The sequence below is a fragment of the Pteropus medius genome, unplaced genomic scaffold (assembly GCF_902729225.1).
Source record: "Pteropus medius unplaced genomic scaffold, Ma_sr-lr_union100, whole genome shotgun sequence".
Classification (NCBI taxonomy): Eukaryota; Metazoa; Chordata; class Mammalia; order Chiroptera; family Pteropodidae; genus Pteropus; species Pteropus medius.
The window spans coordinates 6,289,114-6,315,282 of NW_024347791.1; the positions used below are offsets into that span (position 1 = coordinate 6,289,114).

Here is a 26,169-nt window from a genome sequence, read left to right on the forward strand (position 1 = left end):
TATTTGCTACTATTATTATTGCCTTATTATCACCAAAGGGTTTTAAGTAGTAGAGTGACACGATCAAATTTGTATCTTGAAAGTCACAAGCCCATTCGCACCCTGAGATGAACAGAGTACTGAGAACTGATGAGGCTCTTTCCGCTTCTTTCCCTTCTTGATTGTTTTCCATGGTAGTCTCTCAGACGTGAAGGACTCCAGACCTCCTTCGGGCGTTTTCAGTTTCCTCTCTTAGCTTCCATGGACTGGCTGTAAGGAGGCACAATGGACCAAAAGGACAGTCAGTGAAGTAATAGCCTGCCGTCACAGGAGTCATAGGTGGAGAAAACAGGAACAGTCACTCATTCAACACCATTTAAAAAGCATTTCCTGTGGGTTGGATACTGTGTAGGCACCTGGCAGGTAAGGGGAGAAGGGTCCCAGAGTCAACTAGCTTTAGGCTTCCTACTGAGCACACTTCCTTCTTCCCTTTGGGGTGCAACAAGCACAGTCCTTTCCTTTGGAACCTTGTCATTGTTTGAGACTCAGTTGCAGCATCTGTGAAATGGGGATATTAACACTTATGCCTCATCTTCCCACACCCTAAGATGACTTTATCATACCCTTTCTTCTCTCCTCAAACTTCAACACCTTCTCACCACCATTGCTTTGAGCTGATGGCCTTGCTCCCTATTTTACTGAGAAAATAAAAGCAATCAGAAAAAGAACTTCACCCTCCTCCACTTAAAACTTACCGACCTACTATCACACAAATCAATCTGAATGCACCGCCCCAGCTTCTACCCGCTTCATGTATGGTTTGGAGCCAACTCCTTTTTGTCTGCTCAAGGACCATGCTCCTGAAATTGTCACTTCACCCTCCTGTTATCTTCAGTTTTTTTCCCCCACTCTACTGGATCGTCCTCATCAGTACACAAATAATCTAAGAAAAACAGTCTCCTCACCACTCAGTCTCTCCCAGACTTCTATGTTTTCTTTAAGCTAGTTGAAGTTAGGTTTCTGTCATTTGCAACTGAAAAAATCCTGATTAATACAGGACACATAGATAGTTGGCTATGGAAACAGCTCATGTACTTTTCTCCATTGGTCTTCGATGAGTAAAAGGTTACAGCCCCATAAAGTTCATTCTTTCTCTTTCCAAAGGACGTGACAATTCTAAATTGTCCATCTTCTTACTTCCTGTCATCAACTTCATGGCTATACAGGAATTTCAGATACAATTGGGTAGATGTTTGAAATCCGCCCTCACAATAGTTTAATAGGGACAGATACTTTTTAATGAAACTTTAAAAAATTTTTCTCATGCTTACATAAAAGTTCTACTTACATAGTTTTTCACAGAATATCTGTTGAAGAGGAGGATATTTCCCTTTAGAATTTAAATGAGTTAATGTTAAGCACTATGTCTCCTACTTATTTTAAAGACAGTAAAATAAGTAAGAGACATAATGCTTAACATTGAGCAATCACATTTATTAAACGAATGAATGATTGGGGGAATTAATAAATAAAATGAATTATATTAACAATTTGCAAATACATTATGGTCCCAGAGTTGGTTTTTGTAGCTTAGTTGTTTTGAATTTGGGATGCATTTTCCCACAAAAAAATATTATAAATAATACTTAAGTGTCAAGAAATCCCACTAAGGTTGTTTAGCCCATAATGTAGCAATAAAAGGTAAAAAAGTAATGGCCTTGTGTAAAAGAGATTTAAACAATTATGAATACTGGTATTTGAGTAAAAGTAATTTTAATTAGTAGATAAGTGGGCATATGGATATGTGGTGATTCCCAAGGGAACTTCTAAGGCCTTTCCGGGGTTCTGGAGGTCATTGTCTCCTTTTTAAATCTATTTTCTAATTAAAATGTATGCATTTCTTTCCCTTGGTACAATCTTATACTATCGTTATCATCAGCAGGATCACTATCGTTTGCTTGGTAGGCAATTAATAACTGTTGTGTTTCCTATTGGGTGGAAGGGTAGGAATAAAGCGAGGTGAAAGGTAGGGGAAAATTTCTTGTAAATAATTGGAAGAGAGTTGAAAAGAGATGAGTATGTCACTAACAGCAAACATGTATTTGTTATCACGCATCTCAGTATTCAAAATAAAAGTAATGTACGGAGGAGGCAAGAGAACTAAAATGTTAAATCAAGCTATATTCAGAAACTGCAGTATGCTGATCAGCCCTGCAGCCAGACCGTGAGGAAACTTGCGGAACAAAGGAAGATTTCTGCTGGGATTGCCAACAAACTATTTGTCCACACTGTGAGGGAAAAACAGAGTCTTTGAGTGGCGTTCTACACAAAATCAAATCATTCATTCTCTATGGCTAAAATCATGGGGAACCTATGGACTACAGGCTGGGAATTGCCAGCAGGCCTTTCACGCTACAGTCTTAACCTTTTTTCACTACATACTCTTATCTTTTCTCACTGTATGCCTATATGAAAGGAAAACGAGGAAACAAAGTCTTTAAACTATAATTCACAGAAACTAAAGAATGATATAAAAACTGAATTCCCAGGGTCCCTCTCAGTGTCATTGCTCTGTCCTCTCACTGTCCCCGGCTCTCTCCGTCTCTCTGTCCCTCTGAGTCTCTCTTAGGCTCTCTCACTCTCTTCCTCTGAGAGAAAACCATGTTCCGTCTGTGGAGGCTTACCCCTTCTCTGATAAACTTTCCTTTTGACTCTCAATTTGGTAGATGTTTGAATTCTTCCTTGCACTCAACCAAGAAGCCTTTTCTCTCAGTGTAAGGCTTGAGTCCCCCTCTGTCCCCACCAACCCCCCACTAGGGGAATTGCCATGTCCTGAATCAAAAGGAAGGTGACACGCTATGCTTTTGAGAGACTTACTATTTTCAGAGGGAGTAAGACCAACACAGAGAAAGAAAAAGTGCTCCTGGGTAAGACACTTCGACTAACAAAGTGCTGACTGTTCAGAGGAGGGAGTGATCTTTGCTGTCACAAAGTGGGAAGAGTTTGAGTCTGACCTTGTGGAAGAGGATTTCAGTCAGAAGAGAGTTGGGAGAGTCTACAAGGTAACATTAACTGAATGGTTCTTCATAGAAAATACAAAAAGACGAAAACATGTGGCATAAGCATGATGTTACCGAAGAAAAAGAAAGTATATAGTGGGATAAAGGATGCAGGATGATTTCCACATGAAGGCCATACAATGGCTCATGAAAGGCTGGTGCTGACTAGAACCCACTGAGAATAATGGAGGTTTCAAGTGATCAGATAGCATGTAACCAGATTTTCAGAGGTGTTTGCCAATCAAATCATGCCTTAATGTTCCTAGGTGTTTGTAGAACACAGAATTTGTCTAATTTTTCATATCCTGCCTGTTGATTTTGGCGACATGTGTCCTATTGGACAAATCCTACTTATTTCTAAAGAAGAAACTTCTGAAACTCAACTTGGTATAAAAAATGTCAAGTTCCATTTGCCAGTCTTCCCTCTTCCTTCCCTCTCATCTTCCTCTAGCTTTCATTGTTTGATCCTGACCAAATCATTTCATTCTCTGGGTCTCATTTTTTAAATTTCTACATGACAACACTGAACTAGAATATCCATACTTTCCAATTTTAAAACCTCAATTATGAAATTTTCCAAGATGACAAAACAACCCATAAGGATGACACCTAATGACACTGCTCAAATCACATTGCTGTGGTTTCGAACGTGGTGACGTCTGAGCATCACCAATGACTTGGTTATCCAGTTTTTCCTAAAATTAGGCGACCCCCGTCCTCAGAGCTGATTCGGGGGTACCGAGATTTACCTAGAAAAAGTGGTGTGGAAGTTAAGTGTAGAGTTTTCCTTTAATTAAAAAAGTGGCGAGTCACAGCAGCAAAATCTGTTCCCTCCTTTCGCCTTGAACTCAAAAGTTTTCTGGGTAGCCACAAGTAGATAAAATCTTATCTTTCTACCCTTGAGTTCCCCTTCTCGAGCTTCACACGGACTGACTGGCGTAAGCACCGGGCCCTTAAACCGCAGATGTCAGAGGTTAATTCTCCGCGCGTTCATAGAGCAGCGGGGCTGGCGCGGAGGGTCTGCGGCGGAAGTGGGCCGCCACACTTCCGGCGGCCGGCCGGGCGCTGGCCACACTTCCTGTTGATCCGGCTCGCAGGAGGGCCGGGCCCGGAGGAGGGCCGGCGGGCGGGCGGCGGCGGCCACTGGTCAGGCGTGGGCGCGCGCAGAGCTGTCACGAGCATAGAGCGTCCGTCTCGCCGCCTAAGCACGGACCAGCCTCGGCGGCCTCGCCTCCCACCTTCCCTCCTTCCTTCCATCCGGACCTCGGTCCCGCTGTGCAACACCATGCCTGCGGTGGACAAGCTGCTGCTGGAGGAGGCGTTGCAGGACAGCCCCCAGGTAACTTCCCGCCGCTCCAGTTCCCCTTGCCCGAGAGCTCAGGCCGAGGAGGCCCCTCCAACCCTGGGGTGGAGGTGGGGAGGCTTCCTGGGGGGCCAGAAGGGGGTGGGCTTGGCCCTGCGTCCTGAGCCCGGGATGCCCCGGGATGCCCCGGGATGCCCCAGGATGCCCCAGGATGCCCCAGGATGCCCCAGGATGTGGGCATCCCTCAGGCAGAACTGGAGAACCCAGGGGAGTCCCTACAGCCGGAGCCTTTGTGTCATGACCCCTTTCCAAACTCAGCTGAAACTGAGGCTGCCTGCCTGAACTTCGTTCGGTCCCATCACTTACTAGTTGAGTGTCCCTGGCAAAGAACTTAACCTTTATGTGCCTCAATTTTGTCATCTGTAAAGTAGAGGTGATAATTTACCTGTCTCATAGAGTTGTTAGAATTAAGGAAATGCCTGTAAAATTGTTAGCAAGCAATGCCTGATACAGAGTAAAGAGTTATGTTTATTATTACTGTTATTACTACTGCTATTACCGATGTGATGGGACCTAGTGGATTTAGGGCCAGAATGGAAGGCACAGCCTGGATCTCTTTCTCAGCGGCGCCGGGCCTCCCTTTGGCACTGTTTTCTCATTCGTGAAGAGAAAATTGACAATACCAGCCCCATTTATCGCACAGGAGAACTTCATTAGTGCACTTGAGAGTCAAGTCCTTTGAGTTCTGCAGGTGAGAGCTGGTGTGTAAATATAGCAAACGAGTGCAGAATGACATTAGTTCATAATTCAGCGCACCTTTCCCCAGGGAACTTTTGTTCTCCATTACCATTTCCCCAGCTTCATATCTGTTCTTCTGGTTCTGCATCCCTGGGTTATTTAAATAAATCTCTTTATTCCCTAGTGTCTGAACTCTTGAAATATTAGGACGGGATTAATCTCTCCCTTTCACAGTATCCCTTCTCTTTTTGGTTTCTTTCCTTTTTCTTAGTGAATTGTAGTCCCGGGATGGTGGTCGATGGGCTTACCTACACGCATTCTGCCTGTCCAGTTGAGAATAACTAGTGGAAAGGGCTGTGTGCTTAGTTGTCTTGTGCTCATCTCTTTGTACGAAACTGTAAGCAAGCTGTTAATTTTTTTTTTTAATTCGCATCTGCTGGTCTGATTGACTTTTCAAAGCCCTCTTTGAAGTCTCTAGACTTTTGGCATTTTAATGGTACCAAAGCCCTTAAATGTCATTTTATCTATACTCACATATATTGTGTGTAGGACTGAAGATAATAATGTAGAATTTCTAACGATAACATTTTGAATGAGGATTTCCATTTGCTTTGTAGTTGGAGAAACAGGTGCAAAGATGTATTGCTTTCCTCACTGAACATAGTGATGGCTAAACCAAGTTAGAGGTTGCGCTAACTTATTCTACATGTTGCCCTCACTGATAAGTCACCTTTTGAACTTTGGGATCTCACATAAATGAATATGTACTATTTATTTCTGCTGGTTTACAGGATTTGCTCAGCTGTGAGGAAATAGAAAGAGGCCTGGCAAACAAGTCAGGAGACCTGGGTCCTAATTCTGGCTCTAACACTGAGTTATCATGTGACTTGGGCAAGTCACTTATCCCCATCCTACGATTGGCTCAGTTTTCTCATCTGCAGTAGAGGGATATGGAGCAAATGATCTTTAAGGGGCTTTAGAAGCTTAAATTTTTATCGTATCTGCATGGTTTATAACTCTGAGCTTATATGTGGAAGAAGAGGTTTAGAGACATTGTCATTCCTATCAAATATTCCTCTTAATGTAGGGAATTTGTCATTGTTTTTGAGACTTGGGTGTCACCCCACTAAGGTTCTTGGTAAGGTTGTTGAATAGAAGCTAACTTTCAAGAAAGTCTTTGATAATCATCAGAACATATTTAAAACTCTTCTGTGGGTATGTGCCTAATGCAACTTTACTCCCAAGGAGATTCATAGACTTGGAGCTGGAAGGAACCTAATCCAGTTCCTTCTTTTTATGTGTAAAGAATAAAGACAGTAGCAGATACCTTTATCACACATGCATTTCATGTGTCAGGCACTGTTCTAAATGCTTTATCTATATTAACTCACTTAATCTTCCCAATCTTGTGAAATAGGTGCTCCATTAAAATTACCAAGGAGCAGAGAAGTAAAATAACTGCCCAAGATTATACACTGTAAAGTGGCAGTCAGGATTGGAACCCAGGCAGTTTGTCTGTATTGTTCAAGTTTGTTCAGCTACCTACCACCTGGCTTTTCTTTCATCAGTGACCTAAAATGTTTCACTAAAAGGAAAAGATCCTAAGAAACCACCTATTGTTTCCTCTAGTTTTATATTCAGTAGTTAGGAGAATTGCTCCAGTAACCTGGTTGCACAGGATTCATTAACTGAACGTAAAAGCTTTTGTATTTGAACTTAGTGACCCAGGAAGTGCTGAATAGCAGTTGCCTGATCTTAGATACTTCTATTCATTTCCTCCTTTTTAGTACTGCATGTTGCATTATGTGACTTGTCTGTGCGCATACACATGTTATTTCTGGTTACCTCTCATATGTGAGGCAGATGTTTTAGGGATTAAGATACTTGTCTCTGTTGCTGTTTGCGAGCCTCTGCTCCTGGCAGAGGCTGCTGGATGCTGGGAAGTAGTGACAGATGAGATAATAGTGACAGATGAGATAAGAGTGCCTGCCCACCACTGGTTCACAGTCTGTTCCGGGCGCCAGATAAGGAAAACAGCAGTTCCAGTACAGTGTGAGTACTGCTGTGATAGGAACACAAGTGCAGCTTTGAGCTGCTTCAGCTCATTCTTCTTCAAGGGCTTATTCTCTTTTGTTTAAGTTGTCTGCTTTTGAGATAAGGTAAAGACAAAGGCACTATTGCTATGCTGTTTTGATTTGTTTATTTGTTTCATTTGCAGTTGGCATAACTGAAACACACAAAGATTAAAGACTTAGTTCTGAGATTATGCAGTGAGTGGTCCAGCTGGGAACAGCCCTCTCTGACCAAACCAGGCCTTTGTTTACTCAAGCAAGATGCCTCAAAACATGACCTGGTGGCTATGTCTTCATTGTGGAGTTTTGTCCTGCTGTTCTCTTAGTTTTACAATACATTTTCCTTTCAGTAGATTTGATTCTACTGAGACATTTCTATCCCTCCACCAAATTATGGGTGTAAGAACTTTAATTTTTTTTACCTTAAAAAAATATATGTAATATATATTTATATATAATTAAAAATATATTTTATAATCAGAGCTATTCAATTGTGCCATTATAATTAGACGCTCTTCTTGAGTGAAAAATGCCCAGGACTATTTCATTAGGTAACACCCTGTTTCTTTAAGATAGAGGGATGGTGTGGAGGTGAGGTTGTATCCATGGGGTGTTTGGTTGTGTTTTTCTGGCCAGGCATACTCTTGAGAGTGTAGGATAGTGGATAAAGGATGAACTTCAAATCCTGATTCTGCCACTGTTACCTTAGGCACGTTACTCAACCTCTCTGAGCTTCTGTTTCCACATCTGTAAAATTTGGATAAAAAAGTTACTTAATGGAATTCTTATGAAGAATAGATAGCATACGTAAAGTGTCTTCATGCCTGCATGTCATAGAACTCTGTAAATGATTGCTGTTATTATCTTTATAAGCGATGTGCACCAGTGTCTTTCTGACTTATTCGTAGCGTTTTTGAGCAACTGGTGTACCTTTGCCTATTCCTCGGTCTCATTCCTTCTTCGTTTCAGAACATTCCTGTTGTTCCAAATATAAGTTTAAGCAGATGTGGAGCTGATCAATGTGGACATCAAAACAATGTCTGAGGTAGCTGAAGATGTTTTCTTCAGGGGTGATCGTGGCCTAGTTGAATTAGAAAGAGAAGATTGGAGTTTTCCTGTCAGTTCTAATGGGTGTCATAGTAAATATATCCAAAGTATAAAGAAAGAAAAAAGACAACACTTGGGATGTAGTTCTTTGGCAGTTATCATAGGTGAGAGCTTGATAGTAGGATGACCAAAGAGAAGCCAGCTCCAAGCAGCCTTTTCCTGCCTCCAGGCAGGACTCTGGGCTGTGGACCTACGCGCATGCCCACTGATAGAACCCACCTTGCTGGGTGATGGATGCAGCCTCCCACAGTGGAGGAAGCATGGCCATTTGGTCCAAGCCAGACCTGGGTTTACATCCCAGCTCTGTGCTTCCCCACTGCGGGAAGCTGAGTTTCCCACCCCTGATGAACTTCAGTTTCATCATCTGTAAAATGAGATTACTGTGCCCATGGTACCTGCCTCATAAAGTTTTCAGAAGGATTAAATGCAGTAACACATATTTAGTGCTCAGCACAGTGTCTGACACGTAGGTAGAGTAAATGGTAGTTTTCGTTTTCTTACTATTCTGTGTAAGACATTTATACAAGTGCTCTCTTTTTATCTTACCTCTCTTTCCCATTCTGTTTTGTTCCTAAGAGTATTAAGAACAGTAAATAGGATGGGACTAAATGGATTATCAGTAGTAGTAAAAAACTTGAATATCCTCAATCCAGTTGTATCACTCATTCCTTCCCATTCTCCTAGACTTGTTAGTCATAGCAGATAAGGTATCAGAATCGTAAACATTGGTAGGGCCTACAGCATTGGCACCATGAGGACAAAAAGGTCTTCTCCTGTTAAATGACATTTATGGATAGCTGTGTAGATAACAGTGTTGTTGTAGTGTTCAAGTGAAATCATACATGTAAAGCCCTTAGTGTTCAGAATATAATAAGCAATAAAAGTTCATTGTCTTCTTCATAATCAATATCATTTGCTATCACTCTGTGTCAGGCACTGGTAGGCACTTTATGTACATTCATTATGTCATTAATTCTGCAAATTTGGATCCAGGACTGACGATGGACCCGAGGGGATCCCAGATCCTTTGAGAGGAACCAGCAGACTATAAAACTAGAGAATGAAAGTCGGTTCTTATCACCTTTGAGTCTTAGTTCCCACCACACTGTTTCAATGATATTGGATGAAGGGAGAGCTGTGGCATGAATGAATGAGTATAGAGCGATAGAACACTCAGTGTAGATTCTAAGAATGTCTTTTAGCTATCTTTTTCCAAATATTATGGTTTAAAGAGAAGGAATGAAGAATTCAAAATCAATGTTTTTCACCTACTGGTTGACATCCATTAATAGATTTTGAGATCTAGTGAGTCACAACCATTATTTTTGTTTAAAACAGAATAAAACAGGAAAGAATGGAATAGAAAAAAATCAGAATACGTGTGCACACTTATGATATTGTTTGGTAAAATGTGTCTTGTACTGTGGATTTTAATTTTGAAAAGTTTGAAGAACTCCATTCTAACACAGAAACTCCACACTGTATGTACCCTGTTAATATTTTCCTCTCGTCAAGAGCTTTTAAACAACCTATCTACATTTTCCTTATTCTATGCATTCTGGTCTTTCTGTGGATAAGAACTGGTACTGAAGAGAATACATTGGTCTCAGAACAGGTATTTTTAGCCTTAAAGATTACCTGGGGCAAAGCCAGGATGAGCATGTACTGCTCTGAAGTGCACCAGAGTTTGTGGAACAGACCATCCAAAAGCCTAGGTTTCTGCTCCAGTTTGTTGGATTTCCTGTGAGGCCAGTTATTGCTCTCTTACCTGAGACAGGTTAGGAAAAAAAAGGACCTAGAATTCATTTGCAGGGAAATAATGAGCCTTGATGGATTGTTCTTTGTCAAGTGCTTTGGTATCTCCTCATTAAAGGTATTTCTGTAACTTTCCATTCTAGGCCTAATGGGTTATTTTCTGAAATAGAGATCCCATTATCACTAATGTAGTATTTTAAATTCCCACTGTGCTGGGCACAATTTGCTTTGATTCTTCTTCAGAGACCATCCAATGTATAAACATTTCTTCAGTGCTCAGCGTGTCAGATAGGAGACGCCTTTCATCTAATGACAATGCTCCACTGCTCTCGGGACACTGAGTAGTTAGTCTTCCCAGGGAAACTGAGCTAGCATTCTTGTTAAGTTGCTATTTGAGTTTCGTGCCCAGATCTCTCTCCAGTGGACCCAAGGTACATGAAATTTCCTGGCCATGAGTTTGAAATTGGTTGAATAAAAATATGACTAAAGACATGAAAATTGACTATAGTACCATAAGAGGAAAGAATGACACAATCTTGAAAGATGTCCAAGATGGCAGACAACCAGACAGATGGTTAGCTGCTGGGATGATGCAATCCTGGGCGTCCCCGCCCCAGGTACACAGACAGGCCCGATATTGTGTTCAGTTTATGGGCTTGAAGGAAGAGGCTGTCCTAACTCTTTTTCTAAAATGGATGGACTTTACCGGTGCTTAGGTAGGGGCTAAAGTCAAGACAGATAATAGCCCTTGTATCTTAATCTTAAAAATTGGCTTTCCTTTTCTGGCCCCAAATTGTATTGTTTGCCCCTAAAGGATTAGAAAAGAGAGTTCCAAATTAAAGCTGCAGGAATCAATTCATACAAGTATTATCAATAAAAGAATAAAGCCAGAGAAGAGGCACCTTCCCCACCCCCTACATTTCTGTGTGCATGTTTTCTACCTCCTTTGTAAATTTTCCACTTAGAAATAAAATTGACCTCTTTTCTTCTTTCCTTGCAGACTCGCTCTTTACTGAGTGTGTTTGAAGAAGATGCTGGCACCCTCACAGATTATACCAACCAGCTGCTCCAGGCGATGCAGCGCGTCTACGGAGCCCAGGTATCCTGCCGCCCCCTCACCTGGAGAGGAGTAGAGGTGGGGACCTCGGCCCTCACCTGGAACTTCTCTTGGGAGGTTGAGAAATTTGAGTCAGAACACCGCCATTTCAGTTTTTGAAATAAAATCAGAATTGTTTTTTCTTCTTCTGCTCACCTTCAAAAACTAAGGGCAGTCTGTTGTCATTGCTGAAGAAAGAGGGCAGTTTTTCTGGAACTAGGAGAACCAGTAGAGAGGGACCACATCACTGCATTTAATTTTTTAAAAGATTCAACCCCAAAGGGAAACACTTGAGTCTCCTCTTCCTACTTGTGGATGAGTGGGTTCAGTATTCTGAAACATGCCCTTTGTCTTTCTCATAAATGGGAAGTCTTAGATGTCAGTGCGGGTGGGTAGAGATGCTTTTTCGAGTGCTTCCTCTGAAAAGCCTTGAGTCACAGCTCTGAAACTATTGGGTGGCTTCTTTGTTTTAAGGAACAAATATCTCTGGCTTGCAAAACTATGGCAGATAAATTGCTGAGTAGCAAAAGTGAATTTTTCAGTTAAAAATAAAATTCATTATATTATACATCAAAATATTATGGCAGCTCATACTTTTCATTACTCATTTTTTGCTGACTTAAATCTGAAATGTTAATTTTTTCATTGATGATCTTAAATACCACATTCAGTATATAATAATATAAATACTCAGTCATTTGTTATTATATAGCTCTTAATATTCATATATAATCATTTATAATCATTGTTTTATTAGTCATTTATTCATATTGTATATGAGGAAGAAGACTCAGTCCTTGCCATTAGGGAGCTTACAGTTGGGTGGGAGACAAAACACCTAAGAGCGTTAGGAGAGACACCACCTAACCCAGAGGAGCTGTGCTGGGTGCCCAGGGGGAGGATGGTTGTGATAGTTGAAGTTCATTGAACACTGACAGCTTCCAGGCGTGGTTTCACGGCTTTCGCATGGATCATTTTATTTAAATTCCCCAACAACCCTTTGTGAGGTGGATGTTGCTATGTTCATTTTCCGTAGGTCAGAGGCCTAAGGATGCTGATGATGTGTAACTTCTCCACGTCCACCCCTTAATACATAGCAGGGCAAATCAGCCTGAGGTCAAAGCCCAAACTCTCAGCTACTGAGCATGAGATGGTAGTCTGAACTAGAGAAATGGCAGTAGAAATGGAAAGAAATGGATGGATTTCAGAGGTATTTAAGAGGCAGATCAGTGATCAGTTGAATGTGAAGGATTCAGGTGGGTAAAGGATGAATCAGGAGTGATGCGCAGGTCTTTTGACTTGAACATAAGGATAGACAGTTGGGAGAACAGAGGAAGAGGCGTGGGAGGTAGGTAGGCAGGCTGTGTGTGTGTGTGTGTGTGTGTGTGTGTGTGGGAATGTCCGCCTTTTAAAAAATTATTTATTTATTTTTATGGCGACATCAGGTAACGAAATCCGGTTAAGTTTTAGCTGTAGGGATGTCAGTCTCTTGAAAGCCTGATCTCGAAGTGTCCATGGGACATCAAAATGAGGAAAGAGATCTTGTTGAAAGTTCAGATCTAGAGGTCAGGCTGGAGAGATAGAATTGCAAAATATACTGTAGAAGTGTAACTTATTAATTGGAACTGATCTAACAGCCAAACTAATCAAGCTCATTTGGAAGCTTGTTTGTTCGGTAAGACATTCAGAACCTGAGGACATACTTTGTCAAATTTTGGGCTTATACCTGAACTTTCTTGCTATTCAGTAATTTGAGTATTGTTACCTAAATGATTTGTTTTCTACTTAAGATCTAAGAGCATCAGACTTAAGGGACTGTGTCTCTTCCACTCCCAAGAGCCTCTGTTCTGCCTTTCCATGCCTGTCACAATCATTTACTTGGAGATGTCCGAACACTCTCTTTACGCACTTTGTCTTTTGAGCCAGAAAACTACATTTTGCCAAAATTAAGTGGGTCTTTCATTCCAAGAGGGCTTTAATTCACGCCACATGATCATCACATGGGTTCTTCTCCTGGCCAGAAACCTTGCTCCTGCCTCGGCATTTCCTGCAGCAGAGGCTCGCGGAGACGGCTGGTTAGTGCTGCCAAACCCAGTGACAGCTTCGAGCAGTGGTCAGTGGCATTCAGATCAGCTGGGTCAGGGTCAGCTGGTTTTTCAGGTTTATTCGAAGACAAATATTTTGTTTTATTTTGTTTTTAATTAAAAAAAGAAAAAGTTTTCTGACTCCTGTTTGTTTATATAGTAATACTTCTCAATATTTTCATTCAGTTTTTTACCCTAAGTTATGTTTTCTTGGTTTATTTAACATTGTTCCTTAAATATTTTATACCTAGATCTGTTGAATTAGATTACTATAGTTTTATAATTTTATTTTTAAAAGCAGGCACTTAGCAAGATGTGGTTTTTTATATTAAAAACCAGGTTTATGCTGCTGATAAATGATAAATGTTCATAAAAGATATTTTAAATCAAACCACATAGTAAATCTATGTATTCCGATGTAGTGAATGTCCTTCGTACCTAAGTGTTAGAAAGAGGAAGAGCAAGAAAAACTGGAGGAAAGTTCTGTGAGCAGTTTTGCTGATTGTGGCTGGTTTAGGGGAAGTTTTAAATTTTATTTGGCTTCAGTGTTAGAATGAAGCTATAGTCTGTAAGCTGTCTTCAGCATTTTACAGCTGTCCTAGAGTCACATCTGGTCTTTTCACTGTCAGTTGTGCCTTTGCACGTGGTGAGAATGGAGTACTGCATTATAGGTCATTTGAGCGAAGGACGTTGTACATATTTCTTATACATTTACAAAGCAGGGACAGGTTACTTGAAAAGATCTATTGTCTTTCAAACTATTGGCTAAGTAAGTTAAAAAACCTCCATAGTGTCTGCATAGGTGCGTATGTGTACACACGCTTCCCTGGACTGTGGGAGCTCTCAGGCAGTCCTCCTGTCTTCAGGGGGGTGTCTTTCCCCTTCAGTCACGCCCAAAGCTCCCTCCCCTCCCTGTCTTCAGATGCTCCTACGGCTCCCTGTAACCACTAGGCAGAGGTTAAACTCCTCAGCAAGGCACGCCAAGCTCTTTGCGAACTGAGTATTAGCCTACTCGTCTAGCCTCCTCGCCTTTGGCTATTCCAGAATGTGCCAGGCCCTCGACACATCTCAAGGCTTTGTTATGCCGTTCCTGCCACCAGAAATCCCCATCGACCCCTGCCCTGGGATATGGTCTTCCCAGCATGTAAGACTGACCTCCAGTCCGAGGTGTCTCTGGCACCTTGCCTTTTTTCCTTCTCTCCCTTCCTGGCCAGAGTGCACCCGTGTGCCCAGATGTCCTGTGTACTTGTCGATCCGAGCTCTTAAGGAGCAGCAAGTGGGGTTTCCTTGTCGCTCTGTGGACTCAGCTCCCAGAGAGCAGTTCTCTTGGTGTCCAGTGCCCAGCACGGTGCCTGGCCCCGTCGACTGTTCCATATGTAGGTGTCGAATGAAGGACTGAATTCAGGACATCACCTAGACGCCAGCACAGGCCACCTGTGCACTTTATTGTCACTCCCAAATCTATATCTCCTCCTCAAGTTCTTAGCTGAGGGCACTGCCATCCGCCGGCCACTCAGACTGGGGCCCACTTTTCTTGGGCTCCTCCCTCCCCACGCACCATATGCTGTTGTTTCTGCTTAGGAATCCCCTGCAGATCCCCACCCCCTTCCCCACTGTCCCGTTGGGGCTCGACCTGTTTTTATCTCTCCACTTCTTCAGATGGTCTCCTGACCCTCAAGCCATTCTCTCTTTTCGCTGCTTTTTCATGCCACAGCCACCCATGACTTTTCTTCTGCTCACATCTGATCCTGTCATTGTCTCGCCCAAGTCCCTCAGTGCTTCCGCCTTGCCTCCAGAGTAAAACGCGGCAGAGCCCGCACTCAGCAGGCTTCCAGCCACGCAGGGCCTACCCCAGGCACAGCTTTCTACCCCGTTCCTGCCGCATTGCTCACTGCTCCCTCCGTGCCTCCACCTGGAGGTCCCCTGAACCAGTGCGACCTATGACCCCGGCTTTGTGGTCAGTGCTGCGGTAAGTCTGTACTTGGCAGAGACCAAAGCAGGTGCCTACATCCTGACTTTGACTCTGGTGGATTCCTCTGCCCCTGCCCCCAGCCCCCCATTAACCACAGATGGTGCCACCCACAGAGGCCTTTGGGGGGTTTCAGGTGACATTTGCAGTTGGTAAGCACTCTCTGCACTGTGAGATAAACATTCCTTTGCCAAAAGCTCAGTTTTCCTTTTGGGTTTGCTAATGACTGGTCTTTCTGCCTTGGCGAAGGCCTTGGGAGGTTCCGTTTAACACGGTAGGAGATCTGTCTGTAAACCCTTCTGCGGTTGTCTTTTCAAAGGATTCCTATGAGGCGTCAAATAGCATAGATGGCAACAAAAGAACTATTCCAGAGTGTCGAAGGAATCTTACAGAAAGCTATTGAGAATCTCAGTTTTAGGCCAGCCTCTTTTGTTGGACTATGCTAGAGAAGCGTGGGATTTATGTTCCTATCATAGGGCCTGTGGGGACTAACCAGATACGGTCTGGGACTCTGAGCTAAAATAGCATAGTGTGAAGAACTTGGCCTTTAGATTTCCAGTCCACCAGATCTGAATTGAGTCTTTGCCTTGCCAGTTACTAGTTGGGGGATTTTAGAAAGTTACTATATACTTTCTGATAGTCCTACCTCGTAGATAAGTGCATTGCAAGGATTAAGTGTGATAATACATGAAAAACACTTAACAGCGATGTCAAGTACCTGCTCAGTAAATGTGACTCAGTGAATGTGAGCAGCTGTTTTTATTATCGCTGTTGCTAATATTTACTCCATCCAAACTCCAGTTTTGCAAGTCGTGTTACAGAGATAATTGTGTAGGCTTACCTGGCAGGGTGTGGATTAATTAGCTGAAGTTGTATAAGCATTTCATAAAACCTTTGTGTACAGTAGATTAAGTTGAGTCAGATTACAGTTGATCTAGTTGAGAGAATTTTCAGGTAATGTGCTCTGTACAGGAAAGGTTTATTTCTTCAGGACAGGTGACAGGCAATTTTGTACTCATGGTTTGTTCCCGGTGAAATCATACTGGTAGAACAGAATCCTGCAACCCGAAATTACACACATGTGAAAACACGTAGCATTTTCATAAGGTATTTCTAGGAGGGACCTGGCAGAGTCCAATTACACATAGTAATTTTGGAAAGCAGCTGTTGTACGTTGTGCCCCCTTCTTCCCTGAGCAACAGTGGTGTTGTGTGAGTGACACGTAGGTCCTCTCTCCTTGAGTCTGGGTGCAGTCTGATGCTGGCAGCATCCTGGCCAGTTTTTCCATTATGTTTGGAGCAGTTGCCAGTAAACAAGGGAAGTAAATGTGACTAGAAAATGCTAAAGAAGAGAAAAATTCAAGTAGCCTGTGGCCCTTGCTCGTTTTGAAAGCCGTGAGGGGGTTTGTCTTATCCCTTGAGCAGTCTCTAAAGGAGACACATGGGGGAGTAAAATTTTAGACTCGGTTAAATTAAATACAGAAAAGAATGACTTAGAGTAGAAAATGTTCCTTGAATCTGAACTATTGTAGCTTAATGGCGTGCCTCCTGAGGGAGGTGTGGCAGAAGTGAGTCTTCTGACACGGTTACTGTCTAAAGCAGGTTTGGGAGTTTACTGCCCTGGGACTGGCCTCTTATTTTTGTACATAATGTTTTATTGGAACAAAGTTACACTCATTCGTTTATATTTTTTTTTGTGGCTGCTTGCATGCTACAACAGCAGAGTTGAGTAGTTGTGACAGAGACCAGCTGTCTCACAAGCAAAAAATAATTACTGTCTGTCCCTTTACAGGAAAAGTTCGTCAACTCTAGTCTAAAGCAGAGACTTTCTCAGCTCTTACCTTTTAGCAGGAGTTGGGATCTTAGAGAGTAGTGTTTTAAGATTGTGGATTTTAGAATGAGACAGACTTGGATTCGCATCCTAGCCCTGCTGCTAAGTATCTGTGTGACCTTGGGCAAGTGGCTTAACCTCTCTGTGCCTCAGTTTCTTCATCTGTAAAACTGAGTTCATTGGACCTGCCTTACAGGACCTGCCTTGCAGAATTAAATGAGGTAATGCCTGGAATGCACTTAGGGTGGTGTCTGGCAGGAATTAAATGCTCTGTTGATGTTAGCTGCTGCCGGGATGATTCTGTGGGTCTACAAGTCATGGTTTGCATAGTGCTGACCCAGGGATATGCCAGGGTCATTCGAACAAATCCATCTTGAACCCACTGCTGCTAAGTCAGAGGAGAGGAATAAGGGATTTCCTGATTCAGCCGAGCATTTGCCCAGTGAGTGGGCGAAGATCGTTGTTCTCATGCACTCTGATGAAGGTGGTCGACAGGCTGCTTCCTGGCCAATTGCTTCATCCCTGTTCAGTCTTTGTATTTTATTGACTCCCTCACTTATGATGTTTCCTTGTAGGATTAGGGAGTATTTTTCCCTTTACACCACGATCCCAGGTATTGTTTTAAACTTGGAATTTAGATGAATCTTCTAACCTTGGTCATTCCTTCATTCATCAAGCATTTGTTGAGTGCTTGCTGTGTGCTAGAAACTATTGCACGTTCCTAGGTACATGTCCAGCAGTGCTTATGGATTTGTTCACTTGCCTTCCGCTTGGCTGCATGGCTGCCAGCTCTGGTTTGTTGTGAAAGGGGTAGCACCCCAGTAGGATGCCAAAGCCAGGAACTTTCATTATATTTGCCGGACTTTATTCTGAGAGAAAAAGGGAGAGAGCCACATTTCAGGGTCTATTGACGCCCGTTCCTTGGAGAAGATGAAGGAAGTGGGGACAGGCTGCACAGTAGTCTGCAAAGGCCCAAAAAAGTGGGATTAGGCTCTGCGAGGTCTTGCAAGGGAAGATCATAAAAAATAAAACTAGTTCCTGCAGAGCTCAGGCCTTACCCCTAAAGGAACCGTAAACCCAGGAGAATTAGTAAGTGGAGGCCGAGGCCAAGGTAAGCCAGTGCCACCTCATGAGCACCAGGTCACACCCAGTGGCGCTGCCTTTCCCTTAGGAATAAGTCCTGAATATGGACAGTTTTAACTGAGCTCTGGAAATGTAAGACACATCTAGGCTGGTGTGTTGGTGGTGGGAGTGAGGAGGTAGTGGTAGAAAACTGCTGTGTAGCCTGAGATTAGAGGGATAAATAAGAGAAGATGAAAAAAACAGCACAAAATGGGCCTCCCCGGGCGCTGCAGCCGTGCTTCCCAACCTAGTGTTCCAAGCTCAGTAGAATCCGATCATGTCACAGTGCTGCTTAAATCCCCACTGCACTGAGAACAACGTCTAAATCTGGGCCACGGAGCCCTGTGAGCCCTCGCTCCGCCTGCACCGCCGGCACGTCCCGCCTCCACACCCTGCGCCCCTTGCTCCAGCTGTTCTCTGCCTTTCAGCTCTTCAGACAGGCCGTGTGCTTTTTCCACATGTTGGCTCCTCCTTCTAGGGAGCTGTCCCCATGGCTAACCCTAGTCTTCAGGGGTCTGCTTAAAGCATCTCTTCCTTAGAGACCCTCTGGGTCTTCCTGTCACAGCTCCCTGATGCATCCAGTATTTCCTTTGCCGTCTCATTATGCTTGTAGCTATTTTTCGATGTCTGCTTCCCCAGTGAGCCCTGCGACGACAGGGACGTGTCTTTGTTGACCACATTGTAATTGCTCACTACGTTTGTTTACTGACTGAATGTCCAGAAAGAGCAGTAATTTGTAAATGGCGTGCACGTGTGAGGGGGCAAGCTTTAACCTTCGAATGTGTTTTGGTCTTGTTTTCCAAATAATTTCCGAACGCAATATTATTTTACGCCCACATTATTTTTAAGGGATTCTCTGGGGTGCCATTGTTCAGTGACTGTGTGTGCATGGGACAACTCTCACTTGCTTTTCTTTTCTCCCTGCAGAATGAAATGTGCCTGGCCACCCAGCAGCTCTCCAAGCAGCTGCTGGCGTATGAGAAACAGGTAGATGATATTTATGCGGTGTCTGAAGCTGTGCTCGGGACTCTCTTCAGTGGGACTCTTTTAAAAGCAGTTCTCCAGAGGCATTCGTTAGGGACAGACTTTCCTCTTTCCCTCCCTCTTACCCTTCACCCCTTCCTTCCTCCTTTTTTTTTTTCCCCACACTCCCATGTCCATTTTAATTTTTTTCCTGACCTTTCCTTTCCCCTGATAAATTCTAACTGGTGATTATCTGAGAGTCTGTATGATGTACTCTCATTGGCCTACAGAAGTAGTCAGCTGCCCTTGAGGGAGGGGTCACAGTCTTCGAGGATCTACAAGCGAATCGACACTAACAATTCCAGGACATAAACTCAGAGATACCATCATGTCTGGACAGAAGGGTGATGACCAGTGCAGGGAATTTGGGAGGGGCGGTTGGTGCATCGCTGGGGCAGGGCAAGGGGAGAGCTCTAGTTTTCTGCCATTAGACGCTCTGACATCACGTGCTCCTGGGAGCAGAAAGGAAGTCCATGTGGAGGGTGTGTATTGCAGGTGCTGCTGTGGTGCTGAATTCTCAAGCTTTCGGTTAACACCTGGCTCTTTCATTCTTTGGCCTTAGAATTTTGCTCTTGGCAAAGGTGACGAAGAAGTAATTTCTACACTCCACTATTTTTCCAAAGTGGTGGATGAGGTAAGATAGCAACATGGCAAAATTTTATTTGATTCTGGACCCTCATTTATTTTGGCTCACCTTCCATTTTGAGATATCTGAGACAGTATCTCAACTTGTTGGTCACCCAGGGTTCATTTCATAAGAAAGGTTGTGTAATATCATATCTGTTTCTGGTTTGAGGGGAAAGGCTTTGCTAATACATGAACAACAGACCAAAAGAAAGATTTTTCAAGAATCTAGTTTCCTAAGGAAAGCATATTAGTCTTTCACAGCTGCTGTAATAAATGACAAGTAGGTGGCTTAAAACAAGAGGTTTATTCTCTCAGTTCTGGAAGCCAGAGTGTGAAATGGAGTCGTCGGCAGGGCCATGCTCCCTCCATGGCTCTCGGGCAGAGTCCTTGCTCACCTCTTCTGGCTTCTGGTGGCTTTAGGTGTTCAAAAAGTGTATTCAAGGAGATGGGTATCTATTCAAGAAGACGAGGAAGATGAATAGAAAATGTAATTAGAGAGGAGCAAAAAGTAAATTTTTGGGCACATGAGGAGAAGAATGGTTGTTTATTAACAGTGAATAAATAGCCCAGGCGGAGAAGTGAATACTGCACCCACTGAAGTCATGTTTACTTAGCTAGAAGAGAGTTGCTAAGGGAATGTGGTTGGTTGTCAAAACCCCAGAACCAAGATTTCCAGTTTAAGATACTTCCTCACCACCAGTTTTTCATGGGCAGGAATGCTGCTGCTTTTAGTGGGGAGTGAAGCACTCCCAGCGGATGGAAGCCCGGAAGTGTGACTTTGTGGGTGGTGTCATGGCTTCCCAGAAGGTGAGCCGTGTAAAGAGTGTCCACACAAGCCTCTTGACACAAAGCAGTTAGCTCACATGGGAAGAAAAGAGTAGCTTTTAAAGTCGTTTTCTGTACTTGGGCCTCAACCAGGTTGGAAAAATTTTAAGACAAGTAATTTGACTCAGAAGTTAAAGAAAAATCCTGCTAAAAGTAGAGCTTTGTGTGTGGCTCATATTTAATGGAATGCCTTGGAACCAGGTCTTCCACTTAGGCACACAGAGATTTCTATCCTTGGTGATTTCCCCAAAAGCAAAGTTTCTGGATCACTTCCTGGGAGAGCATCTGAGATGGGAGTCGTCGTCATTAAGGATTCCATTTGCTCAGTGTGAGTCAGGCCCTCTGATCCTAGTGTTTTCTGTTCACATTACTGCTTTATCCTCACAGTAGCCATGCAAGGAAGATGGTGGGTCCCCATCTTCTTTATGACAATACCGAAGTGCCAAGAGGTGATCCATGCTCTTTCCTCTCTCCTCAGTGAAGGCCCCATGTTTAGAAATGGTTGTCCCATACCTCTCAAAAGCCCCAAAGCAAAAAGTTGTTGACACAAACCCTTTGATCCTTAAGAAGTTAGGAAGAAAACAAATAGGAAGGAAATTTGCTATTCCTTAAATGCATAACCATTAGAAAGCCACTTAATCTCCCTGAGCTTTGGTTTCTTAATTGGGCTGTTATAAAGAGTCAATTAAAGTACATCAGAGCATTGAGCACGGAGCCAGGCATATGGTAGGTGTACTTATTGACTTACATTTAGCTGTTTAACTGTTAGTAAAAAAAACAATACATTTCTTGTTGAAGTTACTCAGGAGAAATCATTAACACATTCTATCCTGATGGCTCATTTTTGGACCTGGCTGTCTTCATGTATTCCCAGCTGAATAAGCTGCCATGCTTCGACTTGATTGAAAGACAGGGAGACCATTACCAGCTTGGTCTATAGCTCCTTGCCTGGCAAATTGTTGACCTTAGGCAGGTCTTTAAGTTCATCAAAGCAGTCTCTTCAGGTACAACCCAGAAGGACCGGATCTGATGGGGGAGGTCTGTGTGCAGAAGTAGGATTCCTGTATGTGGCTGTATCACTCACTGCTGGGGAAACTTCGACAAATGTGTACTCCAATAAATGATTGCTGGGTGGTTTCCCCTGTTCACCCAGCAGAAATCCTGGGGCATCCTCAGTAATCTCTGAAAGTCTGGGGCCTGGTAGAAGAATCCTTTCCACTCTGTGTTCACTGCTAATGTCTAGACTGCCAGACATTTGAGATTTGGGCATCTTTGTGAGTGTGAAAGACAAACTCTGTATCCCAGACTGTGTAGTGGGAAGAGCATGCGTTTTGGATCTCAGTAGCCCAAGATTGAAATCCTAGCCGTGCCGCTTATTTGCTCTGTGGATTTGGAGACTTCCTTGCCTGTCTGTAAAATGGGGATAATAGTACCTAACTCACAGAGTGGGCGAAAACTAAACGGTATAAAGCTGACATACAAAAAGTCCTCCAAAACAGTAGCGCCGGTGGGAATAACTCATTTCTCCTAGACCACTGTCAAAGACAGGATTTAGTGAGGCCTGGAGGTAGGAGGGGAGGAAGAAAGAATCAAGAGCTTTTAAATTATCTGGTGAGAGGGATCACATTTGAATATACAGGCATCTTGTTCTTAAAACGGTCCTTTTCTGAAGAGCAGAGGCCTGAAATCTAGCGGAGTCGTTTCAGCAGGGAATGTTCTCTCTCCAGAGTAACTCCCAGGCCCGCAGCCCGCTGTGGTTCAGGCTTAGTGGTTCCCAGCAGGCCTGTCTTTCAAGTGTGACTTCAGCCCCCTCTAAAGTGAGTGGCCTGGTAAAGTGTCCACCTGTGCTGAACTGTGTTTCCTGCAAAACCTTCAAAGCATTCTCTTTCCCCAGGAGGGTGTGACTTATTGAAAACACAGAACTAGAGTTTGCACAGTAAACAAACAATAACTGTGGACTCCTTTAGCAAACCTAACTGGTCAGTTGGAACCTCGCATTTAGTTTTTAATTCCTCTAGGCCTTTATCATTCACTGCTTTATGAAGGGTCTTTATTGGCTAAGGAAGTGTAACTGAGCTCTTTAACCACCCAGGTGTTCAGTGCGATTGATTCCTTGGTGAAATAAGACAGCTTCAGTAATAGTGGATATGAATTTCTTTAATAGATTTCTCTTTCTTTCAGCTTAACGTTCTCCATACAGAGCTGGCCAAACAGTTGGCAGACACAATGGTTCTACCCATAATACAGTTTCGAGAAAAGGATCTCACAGGTAAAGTAACTGAATTCAGTGCCGATTACCTTCAAAATATTGGTTCATTTAATAGTAATTCTTACTGTACTAGTTTCTTTAAATGTGTGGCTCATTGAGAAATGCCCTTTCTTTTTGCGCACTTTAATTTAGCTAACTTTTATTGAATCCCCACTGTTTTTGGTTCACCCAAAGGAGGTTCCAGGCTAACAAAACAGTCCTGGAAACAGACGATTGTAGTATCACGTGAGGAGGGCAGCAGGCAGAGATGATCAGGGAATAGCACCAGAACAGACAGGCTTCATGACCCTTTTGAGGATAGGGTACCAGGGAAGCCTTCCTGGAGAGGATGAGCTCTAAGCTGGGTTTTAAGAGAGAAGTTAGTGTTTACCAAAGACAGATGGCAAGGCTCGTGTTACTGATTGGGAGCATTTGTAAGGGCACACTGTTCTTGGGGAACCATGAATGCTTTGGAGTGTAAAGGGGGGCGGCGCTTGGAGAGGACAGGGAGGGGTGGGGCCCACGCGAGAGATTCTAGGGGTGCAGCTGTGAACCAGCAGACAGGGTCTCTGTTCTCCTAGAGCTCACTTAGTGAGTGTGGGGTATCTGTGACTACTCCAGAGCACCTAGTTGCCCTTTTGGACTAACTTTTTTTTTCCTCCCACTAAAATAAAAACTTTGGAACAATTTTGTAACTCTTTGAAATCAAGGTAGTCAAAAAATGAATATAACAAGGAACAGGTAATCTTGAAAAACTAGTCAACATTACCAAAAGGAATCTAAATATTCTAGTTCTTTTGTTTCTTATTTCGGTAGAAAATATTCATTGCTTAGAGATTAAAGAATTGTATTTTTTATATCAGTATTTCAGAACACTGATATAAAAAATGCTGACCAAAAACTCTAAACCTGAGTACTAAAAGATCTCCTCGGTTTAGTACTGCTTTAGAAATATGATACAGGCTCCAGTGAGGCCAGGATTCCCAGTCGCCCCACGAGGCCCGGGCCCCTGAGGGGCTTACCGGCAGAGCCTACCCCCTTCCACGCAAACACCTTTTATTTTCCTGGGAAAGCATAGAGCTCTGGGTTTTCTTGTTTTATTTGCATTTGCTCTAAGATGTTTCTTTTCTCTTGTTCAGAAGTAAGCACTTTAAAGGACCTTTTTGGACTCGCCAGCAGTGGTAGGCATCCTCTCCATTCTTGGTGTGTGGTTTTAGTGATGCCTGTGGGTTTACTGTGTCTGTGGGCAGAGACGCTGAGTGAATGTTCTAGTCTTTTAACCCGTCCGGGGGCTAACATGTCTCTTTACTTTTAGAGCACGACCTCTCAATGGCAAAATACAGCAGGCTTCCCAAAAAAAAGGAGAACGAAAAGGTAAGAACACCTGCCTTCCATGTGGTTTTTCCCTTCATTTAAAGTCCTTTCGTGTCTTCCCATTGTGAATTTGTGGCACTGAGGGTGTCGTGATGAATTTCTTTTTTTTTTTCCCCCTGCATATGGATTTTTAAATTATTTATTCTGAATCTGATAAATAAATTTCCACTTCCCAATGCCAGCTTTTCAAACTGGTTTTCAAACACCAACTTGGAACCATCGTAAAATTGTAAAATTATAATCACACAATGATTTTAACTTAAGCTTGGTACTTCATGTGATCATCCGAGTCATAAACACTCAGGCTCTTGAACTCTTTGCCCTGGGTGTTGACCCTGGTTCTTTAACCCATGCTTCCCAGCTTTTTTGCTACTTTAAATAATATTTTTATAGGCATTTATTTCTGTGAATGATTTCCTTCGAATACAATGTTTGTGGCTTTCAGTGCCTTCTGCCAGTTGTTTTCCTGAAGGATCGTAGTGCTTTGCAGTGCTACCGGCAGCAAGTTCTGGCTTCATCCCAGGGCAGTCTGCAAACACTGAGATGCTTTCACTTTGATGCTTTTAATTTGGATTTCTTAAAACATGAGGTGGAACCTTATCTGTGTCTTATTCTGTTTGTCACCAAAAAATGGTTCTAACGTCGAAACAAACCTGTTTTGAAGTTGTGTGCTCTCGCAGAACTGCCAGGCCCATTAGAGGTGACATTTTCCTCTCGCCTCATAATCAGGTGAAGACTGGAGTTGTGAAGGAGGTGGTGGCCGCCCGGCGGAAGCAGCACCTGGCGTCCCTCCAGTACTACTGCGCCCTCAACGCTCTGCAGCACAGGAAGCGCGTGGCCATGATGGAGCCCATGATAGGCTTTGCCCATGGACAGGTAGGGCAGCCTTTCCCGGAGGCGCAGGCCTGAGCCAGCTGTGGAGGACGGCATGGCCTTCTGCTAAGGTAGCAGAGCACAAGCTGAGGCATCAGCAGAGAAAGGCACACAAATGTACACCCTCCCTAGAAACTTGCCGAGTGAGACTCGGCACTTGGAGCGCTTCCAGTTGGGCTGGGTCGCCGTTCGCAGGACTTGTTAGGCTGTACGTGCGGGAAACGACGGCCTCGATCCCACGCCTCCCGTGGGGAGGAGCTGGTGTGGCCCTCTGTCTCTGATCCAAGTGCAAGCCAGGCCTGGCCTGATTTCCTGAGAAGCAGTTGGCCGGTCGGTCGGTAGGGCCAGGCTTATAGCCTGGGACTCCACACATTCCTTTGCCGCTCTCTGTGGTGAGGTCACCCTGAGCTGGGCTGTTCTCAAAGGCTCCGTCGCCGAGGTTATTGCCAGCACCTTGGCGTCTGGGGCGTGGGGAACGATGTCAGTCCTTGATGACGTCTCTGTAGGGTGTTTGTTTGGTTCTTGCCCCAGTTAGGGGTCTGTGGAACCTCTGCAGGGAGCCTCTAGTTTCAGTTTGGGGCCTGACCGTGTGTCACCAGCCTGGCAGGGGCAGGAGTGAGGGTGAATGTGAGGCGAGTGGCACCGCCTGTCACCCCCCATCCCTGCCCTGCTTTAGCCCCACTTAATGTCGACTCCAAAGCTCACTCCAGCATGTGACAAACGCACCCAGGAACCTGCTCTCAGTTGATGATCTAGGTACAGAAAGAGATGCGAGGAAGCAAAATGTCGAGAAGAAAAAAGTCAGCAACTTTTTAAAAAACCCACATGCGAACGCCTATTATTTTTATAATACATTTTAAAAATACGTCTATTTCAAAAAAAAAAAATATGTAACAGTTTCATTCAGGGAAAAGGGCAACAAGAGAGGATCTTTAAACATGCAAGTCCAGTTGTCTGGCATCTTAACATGGTGGTTGCGTTGTTGAATGATGAAAGACAGTAAAGTCAGCTTGTGCCTTCAGAGGTAATATTTAAATAGAGCAATATAATCTTTCTGTGTCGTCTGAATAAAGCGGGTTAAGCCC

At 43.6% G+C, this 26,169-nt stretch overlaps 1 protein-coding gene across 3 annotated transcripts in view; it reads left to right on the forward strand.

Annotated features, from left to right (window-relative positions):
• Nucleotides 1-4,182: 4,182 nt before the first annotated feature.
• Nucleotides 4,183-26,169, forward strand: part of APPL2 (adaptor protein, phosphotyrosine interacting with PH domain and leucine zipper 2) — a 41,293-nt gene continuing 19,306 nt past the window's right edge. For 2 of the 3 annotated variants that reach the window (XM_039877898.1, XM_039877900.1), the window contains exons 1-8: nt 4,183-4,377; nt 11,014-11,148; nt 19,042-19,101; nt 19,700-19,771; nt 22,771-22,858; nt 23,977-24,018; nt 24,153-24,211; nt 24,941-25,087. In XM_039877898.1, coding sequence (XP_039733832.1) covers nt 4,324-4,377; nt 11,014-11,148; nt 19,042-19,101; nt 19,700-19,771; nt 22,771-22,858; nt 23,977-24,018; nt 24,153-24,211; nt 24,941-25,087 — 657 coding nt within the window. In that variant the 5' untranslated portion in view covers nt 4,183-4,323. The remainder of the gene's footprint in view (nt 4,378-11,013; nt 11,149-19,041; nt 19,102-19,699; nt 19,772-22,770; nt 22,859-23,976; nt 24,019-24,152; nt 24,212-24,940; nt 25,088-26,169) is intronic. The other variant, XM_039877899.1, reaches the window with a different exon arrangement.